General features: G+C 54.8%; 1 protein-coding gene across 1 annotated transcript; it reads left to right on the top strand.

Annotated features, from left to right (window-relative positions):
- The first annotated feature begins 1390 nt into the window (after positions 1–1390).
- SLC12A3 (solute carrier family 12 member 3) lies at positions 1391–13441 on the top strand. Its single transcript, XM_028477529.1, has 11 exons — positions 1391–1672; positions 2109–2255; positions 3759–3834; positions 4556–4651; positions 4965–5104; positions 5493–5603; positions 6628–6739; positions 7558–7688; positions 12016–12127; positions 12946–13076; positions 13370–13441. The coding sequence occupies exons 1-11, from the start codon at positions 1391–1393 to the stop codon at positions 13439–13441; spliced, it is 1410 nt and encodes a 469-aa protein (XP_028333330.1).
- The last annotated feature ends 2877 nt before the right edge of the window (positions 13442–16318 follow it).

Here is a 16318-nt window from a genome sequence, read left to right as displayed (position 1 = left end):
CCCAGGTCTGAGAGGCAGGGCAGGGAGGTAGAGAAAGTGTGTCCCTCACGAGGAGGGCCAGAGCCTGGGCATAAGCCAAGCTTAGAAGCCTGTGGCTGGTGGTGGCCTTGAGGCCTCCATCCATCCCCTGCCTTCAGAAGAGCAGCTTGTCCTCCAAGACTCCAGTTAGGGGTCTGTCCTGTCCCTGGTTGTCCCCACCCTGACCCTCCTCCATGTGCATCTCTCCCATCGCCGCCCTCTTCACACAGCGGGGCTGGTCTCTTTCCAGGTCCGTTTCCCCAACTAACTCAGCAGCCCTGTGAACGTAGGCCTGTGCCTGCCGTCTGTGTTCCTGCCTCCGGTCTCCACCCATGACATGGTCAATGGTCAATAAGGTTTGTTAGTTGAATGGCTGAAAGGTGCAAAACCCAGCAGGGATAACAAAGAGATGAGTGGTTTTCCTGTGAGCTTTAGGCCACCCACCCCCAGGAAGCAGACTCGGAGACAAAGGTGAGCCTGCAGGGCACTCACCAGTAGAGCTCTTGGGGTCAGTACCTCTGGGGAGAAGAGAAGGAAGCAGGACAGGACAGAGGGAGGAGTGGCCTACTGTGTAGACAAAGCCTCAGCTGACCCTGGGGACTTCTGGATATGGGGTGGCTCCTCAGATCTGGGGGCAGGACATCAGGCCTTTGCATCCCACACCTATCATTGGATGAGAGCTCCGTGGGGGAACTCGGCCATAGGCAAGGCCATTGCCATAGGAGCTGACACTGAGACCCCTCGCAGCAGCTGGGGGTTGTCCTTTTCTGGCGGCACATCAGGTGGCCACCACACTAACTCTCTCATAGTAAGAGAGACTAACCTTTTATATATATGTGTGTGTGTGTGTGTGTGTGTGTGTGTGTGTGTATCTTTTGAAATGTCATACCATTCATCTATTCGAACATACTAAATAAACAAAATATAAAACTAAATACCATATACTGAAACAAGAGGTTTTTGAACCCGTGTGGAGTGGGTCCTCAGGCCATCAGGCTGTCTCTGGGGACCTCATAGGGTCCCTAAGGATCCTCTTGGTGAGTCCTCCTTCCTAGGGTCCAGCTGCTGATGTCCACTGCCCCCAAACTCAGAAGAGCCTCTCTAGGACCCAGGGGCTGGGCATGCCCCCCTTCTCTGCTGACCCAGCCCCGGCTCCCAGTCCAAGGCCATGTTGCTATCTCCAAGATCAGATGGTGGGCAGGACAGCATCAGGCACGTGCTCTGCCTCCCACCCTGTCCAGGGACCTTGCTCGCCAGCTGTGGGCGGTTTGAGCCAACCTCTCCGCCTCCTCCCTGCTGTGGCCCCAGCCTATAAAGCCACCCTGCGTGTCCCCGCCGACCCTGGCCCCCTCCCCCGACACCCAGAGCCACAATGGCAGAGCTGCCAGTGTCGGAGACGCCCAGGGACCCTGCTCTGTGCAGTGGGCGCTTCACCATCAGCACGTTGCTGGGGGGCGATGAGCACCCCCCACCGGCCGCCTATGACAGCAGCCACCCCAGCCACCTGACCCACGGCAGCACCTTCTACATGCGCACCTTTGGCTACAACACTATCGATGTGGTGCCTGCCTACGAGCACTATGCAAACAGCACCCTGCCCGGCGAGCCCCGAAGGGTCCGGCCCACGCTGGCCGACCTGCACTCCTTCCTCAAGGTAAACACCATCCCAGAGGAGTGGCCCTTCCTGCTGTGTGACCTTGACCAGTTACCTAACCTCTCTGAGCCTCGGCTCTGTCATCTGTGTCATGGGGACAAACGGGTGTCTTCCTCATGGGTTGAGAGGCCCACATGGAATGTGGGTATGGGAGCTGTACAGCTCTGGGCACATGTAATATTCATTGCCCAGTCATTGGCGACCCAATCAAGCAATCTAGAGTTGCCCAGAGAGGTAATGAGCTCCCAGTCAGTGGAAGTTTACAGAGTTTACACTCACCTAAAGGAGATGGGGAGAGGAGGGTAAGAAAGGTCTGCAGCAAAGACGGGGCTTGCTGGTTTGCTACTTGGGAGGCTGGACGGTGGAGGGTGGGGAGGCGGGGGAGCTGGATTGTCATGACCCCTGCCTGCCTGACCCGCGGTCTCTGCGCTCCCAGCAGGAAGGCAGCCACCTGCATGCCCTGGCCTTTGACAGCCGGCCCAGCCATGAGATGACCGATGGGCTGGTGGAGGATGAGGCAGGTACCAACGACGAGAAGAACCCTGAGGAGCCTGTGCGCTTTGGCTGGGTCAAGGGGGTGATGGTGAGTGGGGCGTGGATGGGATATCCAGGGATGGGGGTAGGGAGACAGAGCTCCAGTCAGGCTCAGCTTGGACTCTCGGGCCTTAGTATACAAGGCAGACCCAAGACTCAGCCCGGACCTCAGTTTCCCCATCTGCCTAGTGACCTCAAATTTTCTCTGCTTTTGTACTTCCTGACCTCCGTTTAACCCCCAGACTGAGACCTAACCCTGGGGAAGATCTCTGTTTGTCTTCTCAGTCATCATGTGACCTTGGACAAGCTACTTAACCTGTCTATGCCTCACTTTCCTCGTCTGTGAAATGATGAGCATTCAATGAATTAATTAATAGATGTAAAGCGCTTGGATGAATGCCTACCTTGGAGTTATTGAGAGAAACTGTGTTTCCCCAAAGAGCCACCAGAGGGCAGTACTAAACACAAATCCACAACATTGTTTTCTCATTCTCCACGATGGGAAAGAGGTTTGCTGTTTTAGGCCCCAAGATAACAAACAATCTAATGTACTTGGCTTTGGAAGACATTATGGCACTTTACAGAGGGGATCGCATGAGATCTAGGAGAAAGCTTCCCGCTCTGGGAGGCAGGAAGCCTAGGTTCTGACCTTAACCCTGCCAACTGCCCGCTTGGCTGTGCCTCTTTCTCCATCTGAACAGTCAACCCCCCTCTAGCTCCAGAGGCCCGTAATCCGGACTCTGGGTCTCCCTCCCTCACTGTGGTGGCCAGAGCCTGGTGTGGGCCCATTCAGTACCTCAGAGCATATGGAGGGCCTTAGAAATTTCCCAGGCCTAAAATTTTGAATCACTATGTTATACACCTGAAGCTAATATAATATTGTAAATCAACTATACCTCAATTTTTTTAAATAAATTAAATTCAAAAAATTTTTAAAGACTTAAAAAAAAAAAAAAGAAAAGAGAAAGAAAAAAGAAATCCCCCTGGGCTTGTAAATGCCACATGTCCCCCACCCCAAGACGTGGCTGGGGCCAAAGACCACACCAGCCCCTCCCACATGGGATTCCAACCTCAGCTGTGGCATCTGGCTTTGCTTTAAATTCAGAAGCTGAAGTCACAGCCACCTGAGCCCTGGTTTCTGCTTGTATGTAGGGCATTGGCTCAGCTGGCATTTGCTGAGTTCCCCTGAATGCCAGGCTCTGGGCCAACAGCTGGCCACTGGGCCACGACTGGGGCTGGCAGACACAGGACCCTGGGCTTGGAGCAGGGTGAGGGGTGATAATGCTTGCTGCCCATCCTCAGGCCTCGATGGAAGGAGGGTAGGAGAGTGGTGGGAGGGACAGGTGGGTCTCTGGGTACCCCTCCCCTCCCTGCCCCACAGAACCAGAGAGGCACTGAAGTGGGCACCCACTAAAGTGGGTGAAGCAAAGAAAGAGCCCAGGTGTCCCATAGGTGCCCGATGCCATGCCAAGACTGGGGACAGGGACTTATGTGCTTGACCTGGGGTACTCAGCCCACCCCCAGGTGGCCTCTGACCCCCCTCTCCTCCCAGATCCGTTGCATGCTCAATATATGGGGTGTGATCCTCTATCTGCGGCTCCCCTGGATTACCGCCCAGGCAGGCATTGGTGAGTGCTGCCTCTGGGGGGCAGGGGGAAGGTGCGCCCGGGTCCTGGTCCTCCCAGGCTCCACGGGAGCAATCTTGAACTTGGGTTACAGAGCCCACGGGTTACAGAGGTCAGGGCAGTGTGGCCAAGGAGCACTGGATGAGGAGTCAGCAGGCCTGGGGGCTCTCCCTGGCTCAGTTTGCCCTCAGTAAGTCACTTAACCTCTTGGAGCCAAATTTCTTCTGCAGAGAATCTGGGTTAGGAACTCACACTGTGGACAGACCAGCTGCTAGCTCTGTACCATGCTGTGTGACCTTGGACAAGTGTTTAACCTCTCTGAGCCTTGGTTTCCTCATCAGTTAAATGGGGTCAATAACTGTCCCCACCTCACAGATCTATTGTGGGGTTCCTCTGATGCACATAAAACGGCACAGGGTTTGGCACCCAGAGGTGCTCATCAAGTGGTAACTATTACTTTATTTTTTATTATTAAGAGAGGATACCTACCCTTCCATACGTAATGATCCTTTACATGTTGGCTTATCAGCTCCCTGGCTATTTAGAATATACCAGGAGGTAGACAGAGACCCATTTTTCAGATGAGAAAAGTGAGGCTCAGAGAAGGTAAGTGACGTAAGTCATGTGGTGGATCAGTTGGCTGATTCAGGTTCCTCAAATGGCTCCTTCTGAGAAATGCCCTGACTGGGTTTTGGGGCGATCACCTCCCCGCCCACCCCCACAGTCCTGACCTGGATCATCATCCTGCTCTCGGTCACGGTGACCTCCATCACGGGCCTCTCCATCTCGGCCATCTCCACCAACGGCAAGGTCAAGTCAGGTGGGCCCCACCCCAGCCCCAAGGTCCTCCTCGTGTAGGTCCCCGAGTCTTCACCCCGGGAACGGGTCTCTGAACCACTCCCTAACCTCCACCCCCACCCAGATGGGGACACCCCAGGCTGCCCCTGTTGATTCCAGATGTAGGCTTTGGGCAGGCTCTCCACACCTATGGGATGGGATGGCCTTGGTTGTCTCCTCCATGAACCCCCTGGGCCCCATGCTCACCCCCTCCCAGCCTCAGCTCTGCCTGCCCCCAGTCCACCCCAGCCAGCTGACTCCTCTGGTTTCATGGCTCCTGGCTCTGTCCCCAATAGGTGGCACCTACTTCCTCATCTCCCGGAGTCTTGGCCCAGAGCTAGGGGGCTCCATCGGCCTCATCTTTGCCTTCGCCAACGCTGTGGGTGTGGCCATGCACACTGTGGGCTTCGCAGAGACCGTGCAGGACTTGCTCCAGGTGAGGTAGGGGCTGGACCCCGGGCAGATGGAGCCCCGGCCGCCTGCCGCATTCTCCTCCACACCTTTTGGGCCAGGCCTCCCTGCCCCTCGACCCAATTTGGCCTTTAGGGACCAAAGCCACAGTCCGATCATTGTGGGTGACTCTGATGATCTCTTCAAATAAAGACCATCCCCAGAAGTCTCCTTCAGGGGTGCGTGTTGCCTTTAGGGCCAAATTGTCCAGACCCATGCAGTAGCTGCTTTGGAGGACTGGTGGGCAGGGGAGGGGTTTGAGTTTGTGTTTTCCTATGAGAGGGCACCCATAAATGAGGTAAGTCATGGTGGAGGAGCCTGGTGGGCTGGGCTGTTCAGGGGCAGCACGCAGCCTGGCCTGTCACCTCCCCCAGGAGTACGGCTCACCCATCGTGGACCCCACCAACGACATCCGCATCATTGGCGTGGTCACCGTCACTGTGCTGCTGGCCATCTCCCTGGCTGGCATGGAGTGGGAGTCCAAGGTGAGGACAGGATGTTGGGGAGGGATGTGGGCACGGTCAAGTGCGGAAGCGAGAATCGCGGGACCCGGTCCCGGTCTTGGTTCCGCCTCTTGTGTGTGTCAGATGAGCTTTAAGTTCTGCTGCTGTGACAGAGACCCTAAAGAAGGGGACCTTAAGCCAGAATCATTCATTTCTCTCTCATGGAACAGTCCAGGGGTGTGTGTGTGTGTGTGTGTGTGTGTGTGTGTGTGTGTGTGTGTAGCCCCTGGGGACCAGGTGTTCAGGCGCCTTCCATCCTGTGGCCTCTCTACCCCTGGGGTGTGGCCCTCATCCACCTGGCCCATGACGGCCTCCACCTCCATGTCCACAGCCCAGTCAGCAGGAAGGGGAAAGAGGGTGGAAAGGAGGGAACCCCCTTCCCCTTTCCTTTTCTGCCCCGGCCTGGAAGTTGTACATATTCCTCCTGTTCACTTCCCGTTGGCCGGAACGCGGTCCATGGCCACACCTCGCTGTAAGGGGGGCTGGGGAACGTGGTCTTCATCTGAACCTATCCCAAGCCCCGAGTCAGAGGTTCAGCATGAAGTAAGGAAGGAGATGTTGGGCCGCAGCTGGCAGCCTTGACCAGCACAGCCCCGGCCCCGGCCTCCCCTCCTCTCGCCCCCTGGCTCTGACCTGCAGCTCCACCACCTCCCCGCTGTTCCTTGAATGCACCAAGCTTATGCCCCCATCATTCTGCTGATCCCTTATCCTCCTCCTTTAGGACCCTTGAAGACACCTTCTCAGGCCACCCTGCTAAAGTAGCCTCAACCCAGTCCCCGGAACACCCCCTGTTCTTACTCTAGATTCATCCTCCTTATTTATCAGCAAGACAGGAGCCTTGCTATGTCGCCAGCTCCTAGAACAGAGCCTGTGGAGTAATGGGTGTTGAATGAATGAATGAATGAATGAATGGGAGAGGAAGGGACCTGGGGCAAGCTCTTCCCTGCTGGGGCTCCCTGAACAGGCGGAGCCAGACCGTCTGACCTCCAGGCTCCCTTTCTCCCAGGCCCAGGTGCTCTTCTTCCTCATCATCATGGTCTCTTTTGCCAACTACCTGGTGGGGACACTGATTCCCCCTTCTGAGGACAAGGCCTCCAAAGGCTTCTTCAGCTACCGGGGTACGTGTGGGTCGGGGCCACTACCTGTGGCTCTGGGGACAGGGACATCTGCCCAGCAATCTGGCCCATTATGTGGGCACCGGTGTTACCGAACCAAACTTGGGTCCGCTTACCCGTGCGCAGTAAAGCCAATCTACTGACACTGCGTTGTGGTGAAGGAAAGTGCAGCGTTTATTTCAGGGTCAAGCAAGGAGTTCAGGGCAGCGAGTGCTTAAAAGACCCAAAGTCCCTGAAAGCTTTCAGGGAAAGGTTTATAAAGATAGAGTGAGGGAGGGCGGTGTGGGGGTGTGTGATCAGCTGGCGGACATTCTTCTGATTGGCTGGTGGTGAGGTAATTGGGAGTCAACATCATCAGCCTTCTGGTTCCAGCTGGTGTGGGGTCTACGTGCTTGTGGGCAGCACGCAGTTAACTCCTCCCACCTGGTGGGGGTTTCAGTAGCTGCAAAACAGCTCAAAGGATTTGGCTCAGAATATTATCTATAGCCCTTGAGGAAGAACTAAAAGTCCTTGACTTTGTTTAATGGCTAAGCTACTATTATTTTGTCTTGCTTGACTGTTTTCTTCCTGCATGTTCTCACTTCTCTGATTAAATGTATTCTTTGACTAAAGCTTATCTACAGACAAAAGGCAGGCAGAGGACATGGGTGGGGGTCAATTCTGGGAAGGCCCCATAGGGTCCTTCTTGGTTACATGGGGAGGCTGGCACCCCCGACTCCCACAGCCAGGAGCTGCCATGGGAGCCTCCTGCCTGCCCGGCTGGGCCCAGAGAGGGGGCCCAGGCCTTCCAGGAGGCCCTGACTCAGGCCTTGTTTTTCCAGCGGACATTTTTGCCCAGAACTTGGTGCCTGACTGGCGGGGCGTGGACGGCAGCTTCTTCGGGATGTTTTCCATCTTCTTCCCCTCGGCCACGGGCATCCTGGCGGGAGCCAACATCTCCGGGGACCTCAAGGTGAGCAAGACGCCCAGCCCTCCTGCTTCCTGGCCCTGTCCTACCAGGATGTCCCACTGGGCACTGAGCGGAGCCCTGAGACCCCCAAGGCCAGAGCTTCTAAACTTCTGTGCGACTCAATCCAAGCCAACCCAAATCCATCCCATTCATCTCACTCCATTCTGAGGTTGTTGATTGGCACCACTGCACTCTAGGCCTTGAGGGCCACCCACAAATGGGCTAGTCTCCTCCCTCGATCCTGGGACTCCCAGCCTAAGGGGAAGACTGACCCGGCTTGACCTTCCAAAACTCAGACGGGATCGGGCACATCCTCCCAGGGCTCTCCATCGTCTCGATGCGGGCAGGCTCCTTGGCTCGGCGTGTGAGGCCCCAGCCCCACGGGAACTGTTGCTGTTCCCATGACCCTTGCCCCAGCCCTGAGGATCTACTGCTTTGCCCCTGTTGCCCTGTCCCTCCTCCACACCTTTGCCTCTGCTGTGCTCTCTACCTGGGACTCGCTATCCTCATTTCTTTACCTTGCAAAGTTCTGTTCCTCCTGCAAATTAAAGCCTCCACCCTTACACCTCTCCCAGCCCTTTTGTCAGAGTCTTGGTTCCCCTAATTTAGTGATGTCAGGCCACTTATGTCTCTGCCCAGCCGCATCTGGAGAACTGGGGCCTACCTCTATGTCCCTATCCCCAGCTCAGGGTCTGACATGTCTTAAGTGCTTGGTGCCTGTGTGTTGAGTGAACAGTGGTGGGATGTGGCAAATGGGAAGTGTTAGAGCGGAAGTACAATGCGCACAAGTGGGGGAGAAGTGCAGACTGAGGTGGCAGGGGCTCCAGCAAAACTTCTGGCTGGAGGTGGGGCTGGAGCTGGGCTCTGAGAGACAAGAAAGCCAGAGGAATCTTTGCCAGAGGGAGGTTATCAAAGGAGCTGGTACACAAGTGGGGATGAACAGTGAGAAGCCTGGCTCTGTGCTGGGGACCTTCACCCTCCATCTCCAGTCCCGCTCGAAAGGTGCTCCTTGATGCATTTTCTTAAATGAAATAAGAATTGTGCACTGGAGGCAGTCTCGAATTGCAGCGTGGCTCTAGCAGGACCTGGAAATCGGAGGGAGGCCGTGTTTGCCCGGCTCCTCTCCCTTCTCTGGGGAGCCGCCAGCAGGGGCCTGGTCTGCCTGCCCCGAGTTCTCTGCAGAGCTCGGGCTTGTGCTCAGGTGGCCTGGTTCCCCTCCCAGCCCTGTTATAGATCATCATAGCCTGCGGATTTATCTAGATGCTTTATCAAGCTTCTTAGGTTACCAACCGGCCCAGTGTGCAGGCATCAGGGCCAGGCAGCTGTCTCGGAGCTGGGGGCAGGGGCAGGCGTCTTCTGTCTTAAATGCCCTCAAGCCCTAAAGGGACACTTTTCTCCTAGATCTGGCCCCTTGCCCAGCCGGTGGGACAGTAAGTCCTCAGCGAAGAGCAGCTCCCATTCATGGGGACTTTATGCAAGTCCCTTAAAACCTCTCTGGACCTCAGCTTCCCCAGCTGTAAACTGGGACTCACGCAGCCCTTGGCTTCCCAGGGCAGGGAGCAAGGATTCAACGCGCTAATTTACATAAAGTGCTTAGAACAGTGCCCAGCCCAGAGGAAGTGCTAAAGGCTGGTTGTCAAGGTCAATGTCATTTTTACCATGTGGCCGGCACGGTGCCTCTTTCTTTAAAAATAATATCTGTGGGACAGCTGTAAGCTTCTACCATCATCACCCCCATGTTACAGAGGAGCAAACCAAGCTCGGAGAGGGTCAGGGGCTTGCCCAGAGTCCCACACACAGGTGTCAGAGGATCTGGAATGCAAGTTCCTAAAACAAAGAGACCTCAACTTTATCACAACAACTCCATCATTCACCCAATATTTTTTGGGCACCTGCTTTGAGGCCAGTGTCTTGTGGATGCAGCAGTAAATAAAAGAGACACAAATTCCTGCCCTCATGGAGCTGACATGCTAGTGAGAGAGACAATCAACAAATAAATAAGTAAAATCTGTAGTTTGCCTGACAGTGGTTGAGCGAAGGGGAGAAAAATCAAGCAGAGAAGTGGGGAGGCAATCCCTGGGTCAGGGGTGCAGAAGCACGGTGTGAATTTAGACAAGGTGACCAGAGACTCCTGAGAAGGTGACATGTGAGCCGAGACCTAAAGGGGTGATGACAAAGTTGTCATTGTTACTATTAATCCTTTACGTCCCCCAACGCTTTAGTGCTTACAGAGCAGTCTCGTGACCATGATCTCATGCTGGTTTAATCTTCACAACCACCCTGTGCTAAGGCCAAGAAAAGCATTATTAACTCAATTTGCTGATGGGGCGGGGAATGGGTGCTCAGAGACAAGGGACTTCCTAGTGACTGCCGTGGGATCTGTGCCAGGCTGGTGTTGTCCCAGGTTGTGTCGCAATACAGTCCCCACCCCTAACTGTTCACATTTACAGGCGCTTGCTACATGCCAGGCTACTTTCTTATTTCACAGATAGAGGGGGAGAGACACTGAGGCTCAGAGAGGTTAAAGGGTTTGTTCCAAGGCACACAGCCAGGAAGAGATAAGCAAGATGTGGACCCAGATATGCCTGATTTGTGAGCTGGGCTCTGAGATTTCACGCCAAGACATAAGGGTAGGATGGAAGCCTGGTGTATTCATTTCCTGTGGCTGCTATAACACGTTACCACAAACTTGGTGGCTGAAGACAACGGAAATTTATTCTCACACAGTTCTAGAAGCCAGAAGTCCAAAAAAAGGTGTCAGTAGAGCCATGCTCCCTCTGAAGGCTCTAGGGAAGAATGCTTCCTTGCCTCTTCCAGCTTCTGGTAGCTTCCAACAATCCTGAGCTTTCCTTGGCTTGTAGCTTCATCCCTCCAATCTCTACCTCTGTCTTCATGTGGCCTTCTTTCCTCTGTGTGTCTCTGTGTGTCCTCTCCTCTCCAAGGACACCAGTCATGGGATTTAGGGCCCACCTAATCCAGTATGACCTCATCTTAACTAATTACATTTGCAAAGATGCTATTCCCAAATAAGGTCATATTCTGAGGTTCTGGATATATGTGAATTTTGGGAGACACTATCCCACCCACCCTAGGTGAGCTGGGAGGTTGACCTGGTCTGTTGGCCTTGGGACCAGGGACTCAGGGCAGGGCTGGCTGGCCCATGGTGGCAGGGCCCCCAGAGCAGAGACCTCAGCAGCCCGGGGTGCTCCAGAGCCTCCAGCCTCCCTCCAGCTCTGCTCCCACTTCTCTCTGACCCGCTGCGTCCTTCCTCCCACCCCAGTGCCTTCAGAGCCACGTAAATAGTCCCCTCCACCCTGAGGCCTTCCGGGGTTCCTGGCAGCGTCTCCCCCTCCTTGTTCCCCAGTGCACTGTGATCCTCTCTGTGGCGGGCACCATCTGCCCTGTGTTGCCAGGATCCCACCTGTACCTCCTCCACTTGGGCCAGGGCTCCTCAAGGGCAGGTTCAGGGCCTGGTCATCACAGATTAACCATGGGTTGTGTGTGTGTGTGTGTGTGTGTGTGTGTGTGTGTGTGTGTGTGTGTGTAGCCCCTGGGGACCAGGTGTTCAGGCGCCTTCCATCCTGTGGCCTCTCTACCCCTGGGGTGTGGCCCTCATCCACCTGGCCCATGACGGCCTCCACCTCCATGTCCACAGCCCAGTCAGCAGGAAGGGGAAAGAGGGTGGAAAGGAGGGAACCCCCTTCCCCTTTCCTTTTCTGCCCCGGCCTGGAAGTTGTACATATTCCTCCTGTTCACTTCCCGTTGGCCGGAACGCGGTCCATGGCCACACCTCGCTGTAAGGGGGGCTGGGGAACGTGGTCTTCATCTGAACCTATCCCAAGCCCCGAGTCAGAGGTTCAGCATGAAGTAAGGAAGGAGATGTTGGGCCGCAGCTGGCAGCCTTGACCAGCACAGCCCCGGCCCCGGCCTCCCCTCCTCTCGCCCCCTGGCTCTGACCTGCAGCTCCACCACCTCCCCGCTGTTCCTTGAATGCACCAAGCTTATGCCCCCATCATTCTGCTGATCCCTTATCCTCCTCCTTTAGGACCCTTGAAGACACCTTCTCAGGCCACCCTGCTAAAGTAGCCTCAACCCAGTCCCCGGAACACCCCCTGTTCTTACTCTAGATTCATCCTCCTTATTTATCAGCAAGACAGGAGCCTTGCTATGTCGCCAGCTCCTAGAACAGAGCCTGTGGAGTAATGGGTGTTGAATGAATGAATGAATGAATGAATGGGAGAGGAAGGGACCTGGGGCAAGCTCTTCCCTGCTGGGGCTCCCTGAACAGGCGGAGCCAGACCGTCTGACCTCCAGGCTCCCTTTCTCCCAGGCCCAGGTGCTCTTCTTCCTCATCATCATGGTCTCTTTTGCCAACTACCTGGTGGGGACACTGATTCCCCCTTCTGAGGACAAGGCCTCCAAAGGCTTCTTCAGCTACCGGGGTACGTGTGGGTCGGGGCCACTACCTGTGGCTCTGGGGACAGGGACATCTGCCCAGCAATCTGGCCCATTATGTGGGCACCGGTGTTACCGAACCAAACTTGGGTCCGCTTACCCGTGCGCAGTAAAGCCAATCTACTGACACTGCGTTGTGGTGAAGGAAAGTGCAGCGTTTATTTCAGGGTCAAGCAAGGAGTTCAGGGCAGCGAGTGCTTAAAAGACCCAAAGTCCCTGAAAGCTTTCAGGGAAAGGTTTATAAAGATAGAGTGAGGGAGGGCGGTGTGGGGGTGTGTGATCAGCTGGCGGACATTCTTCTGATTGGCTGGTGGTGAGGTAATTGGGAGTCAACATCATCAGCCTTCTGGTTCCAGCTGGTGTGGGGTCTACGTGCTTGTGGGCAGCACGCAGTTAACTCCTCCCACCTGGTGGGGGTTTCAGTAGCTGCAAAACAGCTCAAAGGATTTGGCTCAGAATATTATCTATAGCCCTTGAGGAAGAACTAAAAGTCCTTGACTTTGTTTAATGGCTAAGCTACTATTATTTTGTCTTGCTTGACTGTTTTCTTCCTGCATGTTCTCACTTCTCTGATTAAATGTATTCTTTGACTAAAGCTTATCTACAGACAAAAGGCAGGCAGAGGACATGGGTGGGGGTCAATTCTGGGAAGGCCCCATAGGGTCCTTCTTGGTTACATGGGGAGGCTGGCACCCCCGACTCCCACAGCCAGGAGCTGCCATGGGAGCCTCCTGCCTGCCCGGCTGGGCCCAGAGAGGGGGCCCAGGCCTTCCAGGAGGCCCTGACTCAGGCCTTGTTTTTCCAGCGGACATTTTTGCCCAGAACTTGGTGCCTGACTGGCGGGGCGTGGACGGCAGCTTCTTCGGGATGTTTTCCATCTTCTTCCCCTCGGCCACGGGCATCCTGGCGGGAGCCAACATCTCCGGGGACCTCAAGGTGAGCAAGACGCCCAGCCCTCCTGCTTCCTGGCCCTGTCCTACCAGGATGTCCCACTGGGCACTGAGCGGAGCCCTGAGACCCCCAAGGCCAGAGCTTCTAAACTTCTGTGCGACTCAATCCAAGCCAACCCAGATCCATCCCATTCATCTCACTCCATTCTGAGGTTGTTGATTGGCACCACTGCACTCTAGGCCTTGAGGGCCACCCACAAATGGGCTAGTCTCCTCCCTCGATCCTGGGACTCCCAGCCTAAGGGGAAGACTGACCCGGCTTGACCTTCCAAAACTCAGACGGGATCGGGCACATCCTCCCAGGGCTCTCCATCGTCTCGATGCGGGCAGGCTCCTTGGCTCGGCGTGTGAGGCCCCAGCCCCACGGGAACTGTTGCTGTTCCCATGACCCTTGCCCCAGCCCTGAGGATCTACTGCTTTGCCCCTGTTGCCCTGTCCCTCCTCCACACCTTTGCCTCTGCTGTGCTCTCTACCTGGGACTCGCTATCCTCATTTCTTTACCTTGCAAAGTTCTGTTCCTCCTGCAAATTAAAGCCTCCACCCTTACACCTCTCCCAGCCCTTTTGTCAGAGTCTTGGTTCCCCTAATTTAGTGATGTCAGGCCACTTATGTCTCTGCCCAGCCGCATCTGGAGAACTGGGGCCTACCTCTATGTCCCTATCCCCAGCTCAGGGTCTGACATGTCTTAAGTGCTTGGTGCCTGTGTGTTGAGTGAACAGTGGTGGGATGTGGCAAATGGGAAGCGTTAGAGCGGAAGTACAATGCGCACAAGTGGGGGAGAAGTGCAGACTGAGGTGGCAGGGGCTCCAGCAAAACTTCTGGCTGGAGGTGGGGCTGGAGCTGGGCTCTGAGAGACAAGAAAGCCAGAGGAATCTTTGCCAGAGGGAGGTTATCAAAGGAGCTGGTACACAAGTGGGGATGAACAGTGAGAAGCCTGGCTCTGTGCTGGGGACCTTCACCCTCCATCTCCAGTCCCGCTCGAAAGGTGCTCCTTGATGCATTTTCTTAAATGAAATAAGAATTGTGCACTGGAGGCAGTCTCGAATTGCAGCGTGGCTCTAGCAGGACCTGGAAATCGGAGGGAGGCCGTGTTTGCCCGGCTCCTCTCCCTTCTCTGGGGAGCCGCCAGCAGGGGCCTGGTCTGCCTGCCCCGAGTTCTCTGCAGAGCTCGGGCTTGTGCTCAGGTGGCCTGGTTCCCCTCCCAGCCCTGTTATAGATCATCATAGCCTGCGGATTTATCTAGATGCTTTATCAAGCTTCTTAGGTTACCAACCGGCCCAGTGTGCAGGCATCAGGGCCAGGCAGCTGTCTCGGAGCTGGGGGCAGGGGCAGGCGTCTTCTGTCTTAAATGCCCTCAAGCCCTAAAGGGACACTTTTCTCCTAGATCTGGCCCCTTGCCCAGCCGGTGGGACAGTAAGTCCTCAGCGAAGAGCAGCTCCCATTCATGGGGACTTTATGCAAGTCCCTTAAAACCTCTCTGGACCTCAGCTTCCCCAGCTGTAAACTGGGACTCACGCAGCCCTTGGCTTCCCAGGGCAGGGAGCAAGGATTCAACGCGCTAATTTACATAAAGTGCTTAGAACAGTGCCCAGCCCAGAGGAAGTGCTAAAGGCTGGTTGTCAAGGTCAATGTCATTTTTACCATGTGGCCGGCACGGTGCCTCTTTCTTTAAAAATAATATCTGTGGGACAGCTGTAAGCTTCTACCATCATCACCCCCATGTTACAGAGGAGCAAACCAAGCTCGGAGAGGGTCAGGGGCTTGCCCAGAGTCCCACACACAGGTGTCAGAGGATCTGGAATGCAAGTTCCTAAAACAAAGAGACCTCAACTTTATCACAACAACTCCATCATTCACCCAATATTTTTTGGGCACCTGCTTTGAGGCCAGTGTCTTGTGGATGCAGCAGTAAATAAAAGAGACACAAATTCCTGCCCTCATGGAGCTGACATGCTAGTGAGAGAGACAATCAACAAATAAATAAGTAAAATCTGTAGTTTGCCTGACAGTGGTTGAGCGAAGGGGAGAAAAATCAAGCAGAGAAGTGGGGAGGCAATCCCTGGGTCAGGGGTGCAGAAGCACGGTGTGAATTTAGACAAGGTGACCAGAGACTCCTGAGAAGGTGACATGTGAGCCGAGACCTAAAGGGGTGATGACAAAGTTGTCATTGTTACTATTAATCCTTTACGTCCCCCAACGCTTTAGTGCTTACAGAGCAGTCTCGTGACCATGATCTCATGCTGGTTTAATCTTCACAACCACCCTGTGCTAAGGCCAAGAAAAGCATTATTAACTCAATTTGCTGATGGGGCGGGGAATGGGTGCTCAGAGACAAGGGACTTCCTAGTGACTGCCGTGGGATCTGTGCCAGGCTGGTGTTGTCCCAGGTTGTGTCGCAATACAGTCCCCACCCCTAACTGTTCACATTTACAGGCGCTTGCTACATGCCAGGCTACTTTCTTATTTCACAGATAGAGGGGGAGAGACACTGAGGCGCAGAGAGGTTAAAGGGTTTGTTCCAAGGCACACAGCCAGGAAGAGATAAGCAAGATGTGGACCCAGATATGCCTGATTTGTGAGCTGGGCTCTGAGATTTCACGCCAAGACATAAGGGTAGGATGGAAGCCTGGTGTATTCATTTCCTGTGGCTGCTATAACACGTTACCACAAACTTGGTGGCTGAAGACAACGGAAATTTATTCTCACACAGTTCTAGAAGCCAGAAGTCCAAAAAAAGGTGTCAGTAGAGCCATGCTCCCTCTGAAGGCTCTAGGGAAGAATGCTTCCTTGCCTCTTCCAGCTTCTGGTAGCTTCCAACAATCCTGAGCTTTCCTTGGCTTGTAGCTTCATCCCTCCAATCTCTACCTCTGTCTTCATGTGGCCTTCTTTCCTCTGTGTGTCTCTGTGTGTCCTCTCCTCTCCAAGGACACCAGTCATGGGATTTAGGGCCCACCTAATCCAGTATGACCTCATCTTAACTAATTACATTTGCAAAGATGCTATTCCCAAATAAGGTCATATTCTGAGGTTCTGGATATATGTGAATTTTGGGAGACACTATCCCACCCACCATAGGTGAGCTGGGAGGTTGACCTGGTCTGTTGGCCTTGGGACCAGGGACTCAGGGCAGGGCTGGCTAGCCCATGGTGGCAGGGCCCCCAGAGCAGAGACCTCAGCAGCCCGGGGTGCTCCAGAGCCTCCAGCCTCCCTCCAGCTCTGCTCCCACTT

This window comes from Physeter macrocephalus, chromosome 17 (genome assembly GCF_002837175.3).
Source record: "Physeter macrocephalus isolate SW-GA chromosome 17, ASM283717v5, whole genome shotgun sequence".
Taxonomy (NCBI): Eukaryota; Metazoa; Chordata; class Mammalia; order Artiodactyla; family Physeteridae; genus Physeter; species Physeter macrocephalus.
Note: the sequence above shows the minus strand (reverse complement) of the source record. Positions and strands in the feature narration are given on the sequence as shown.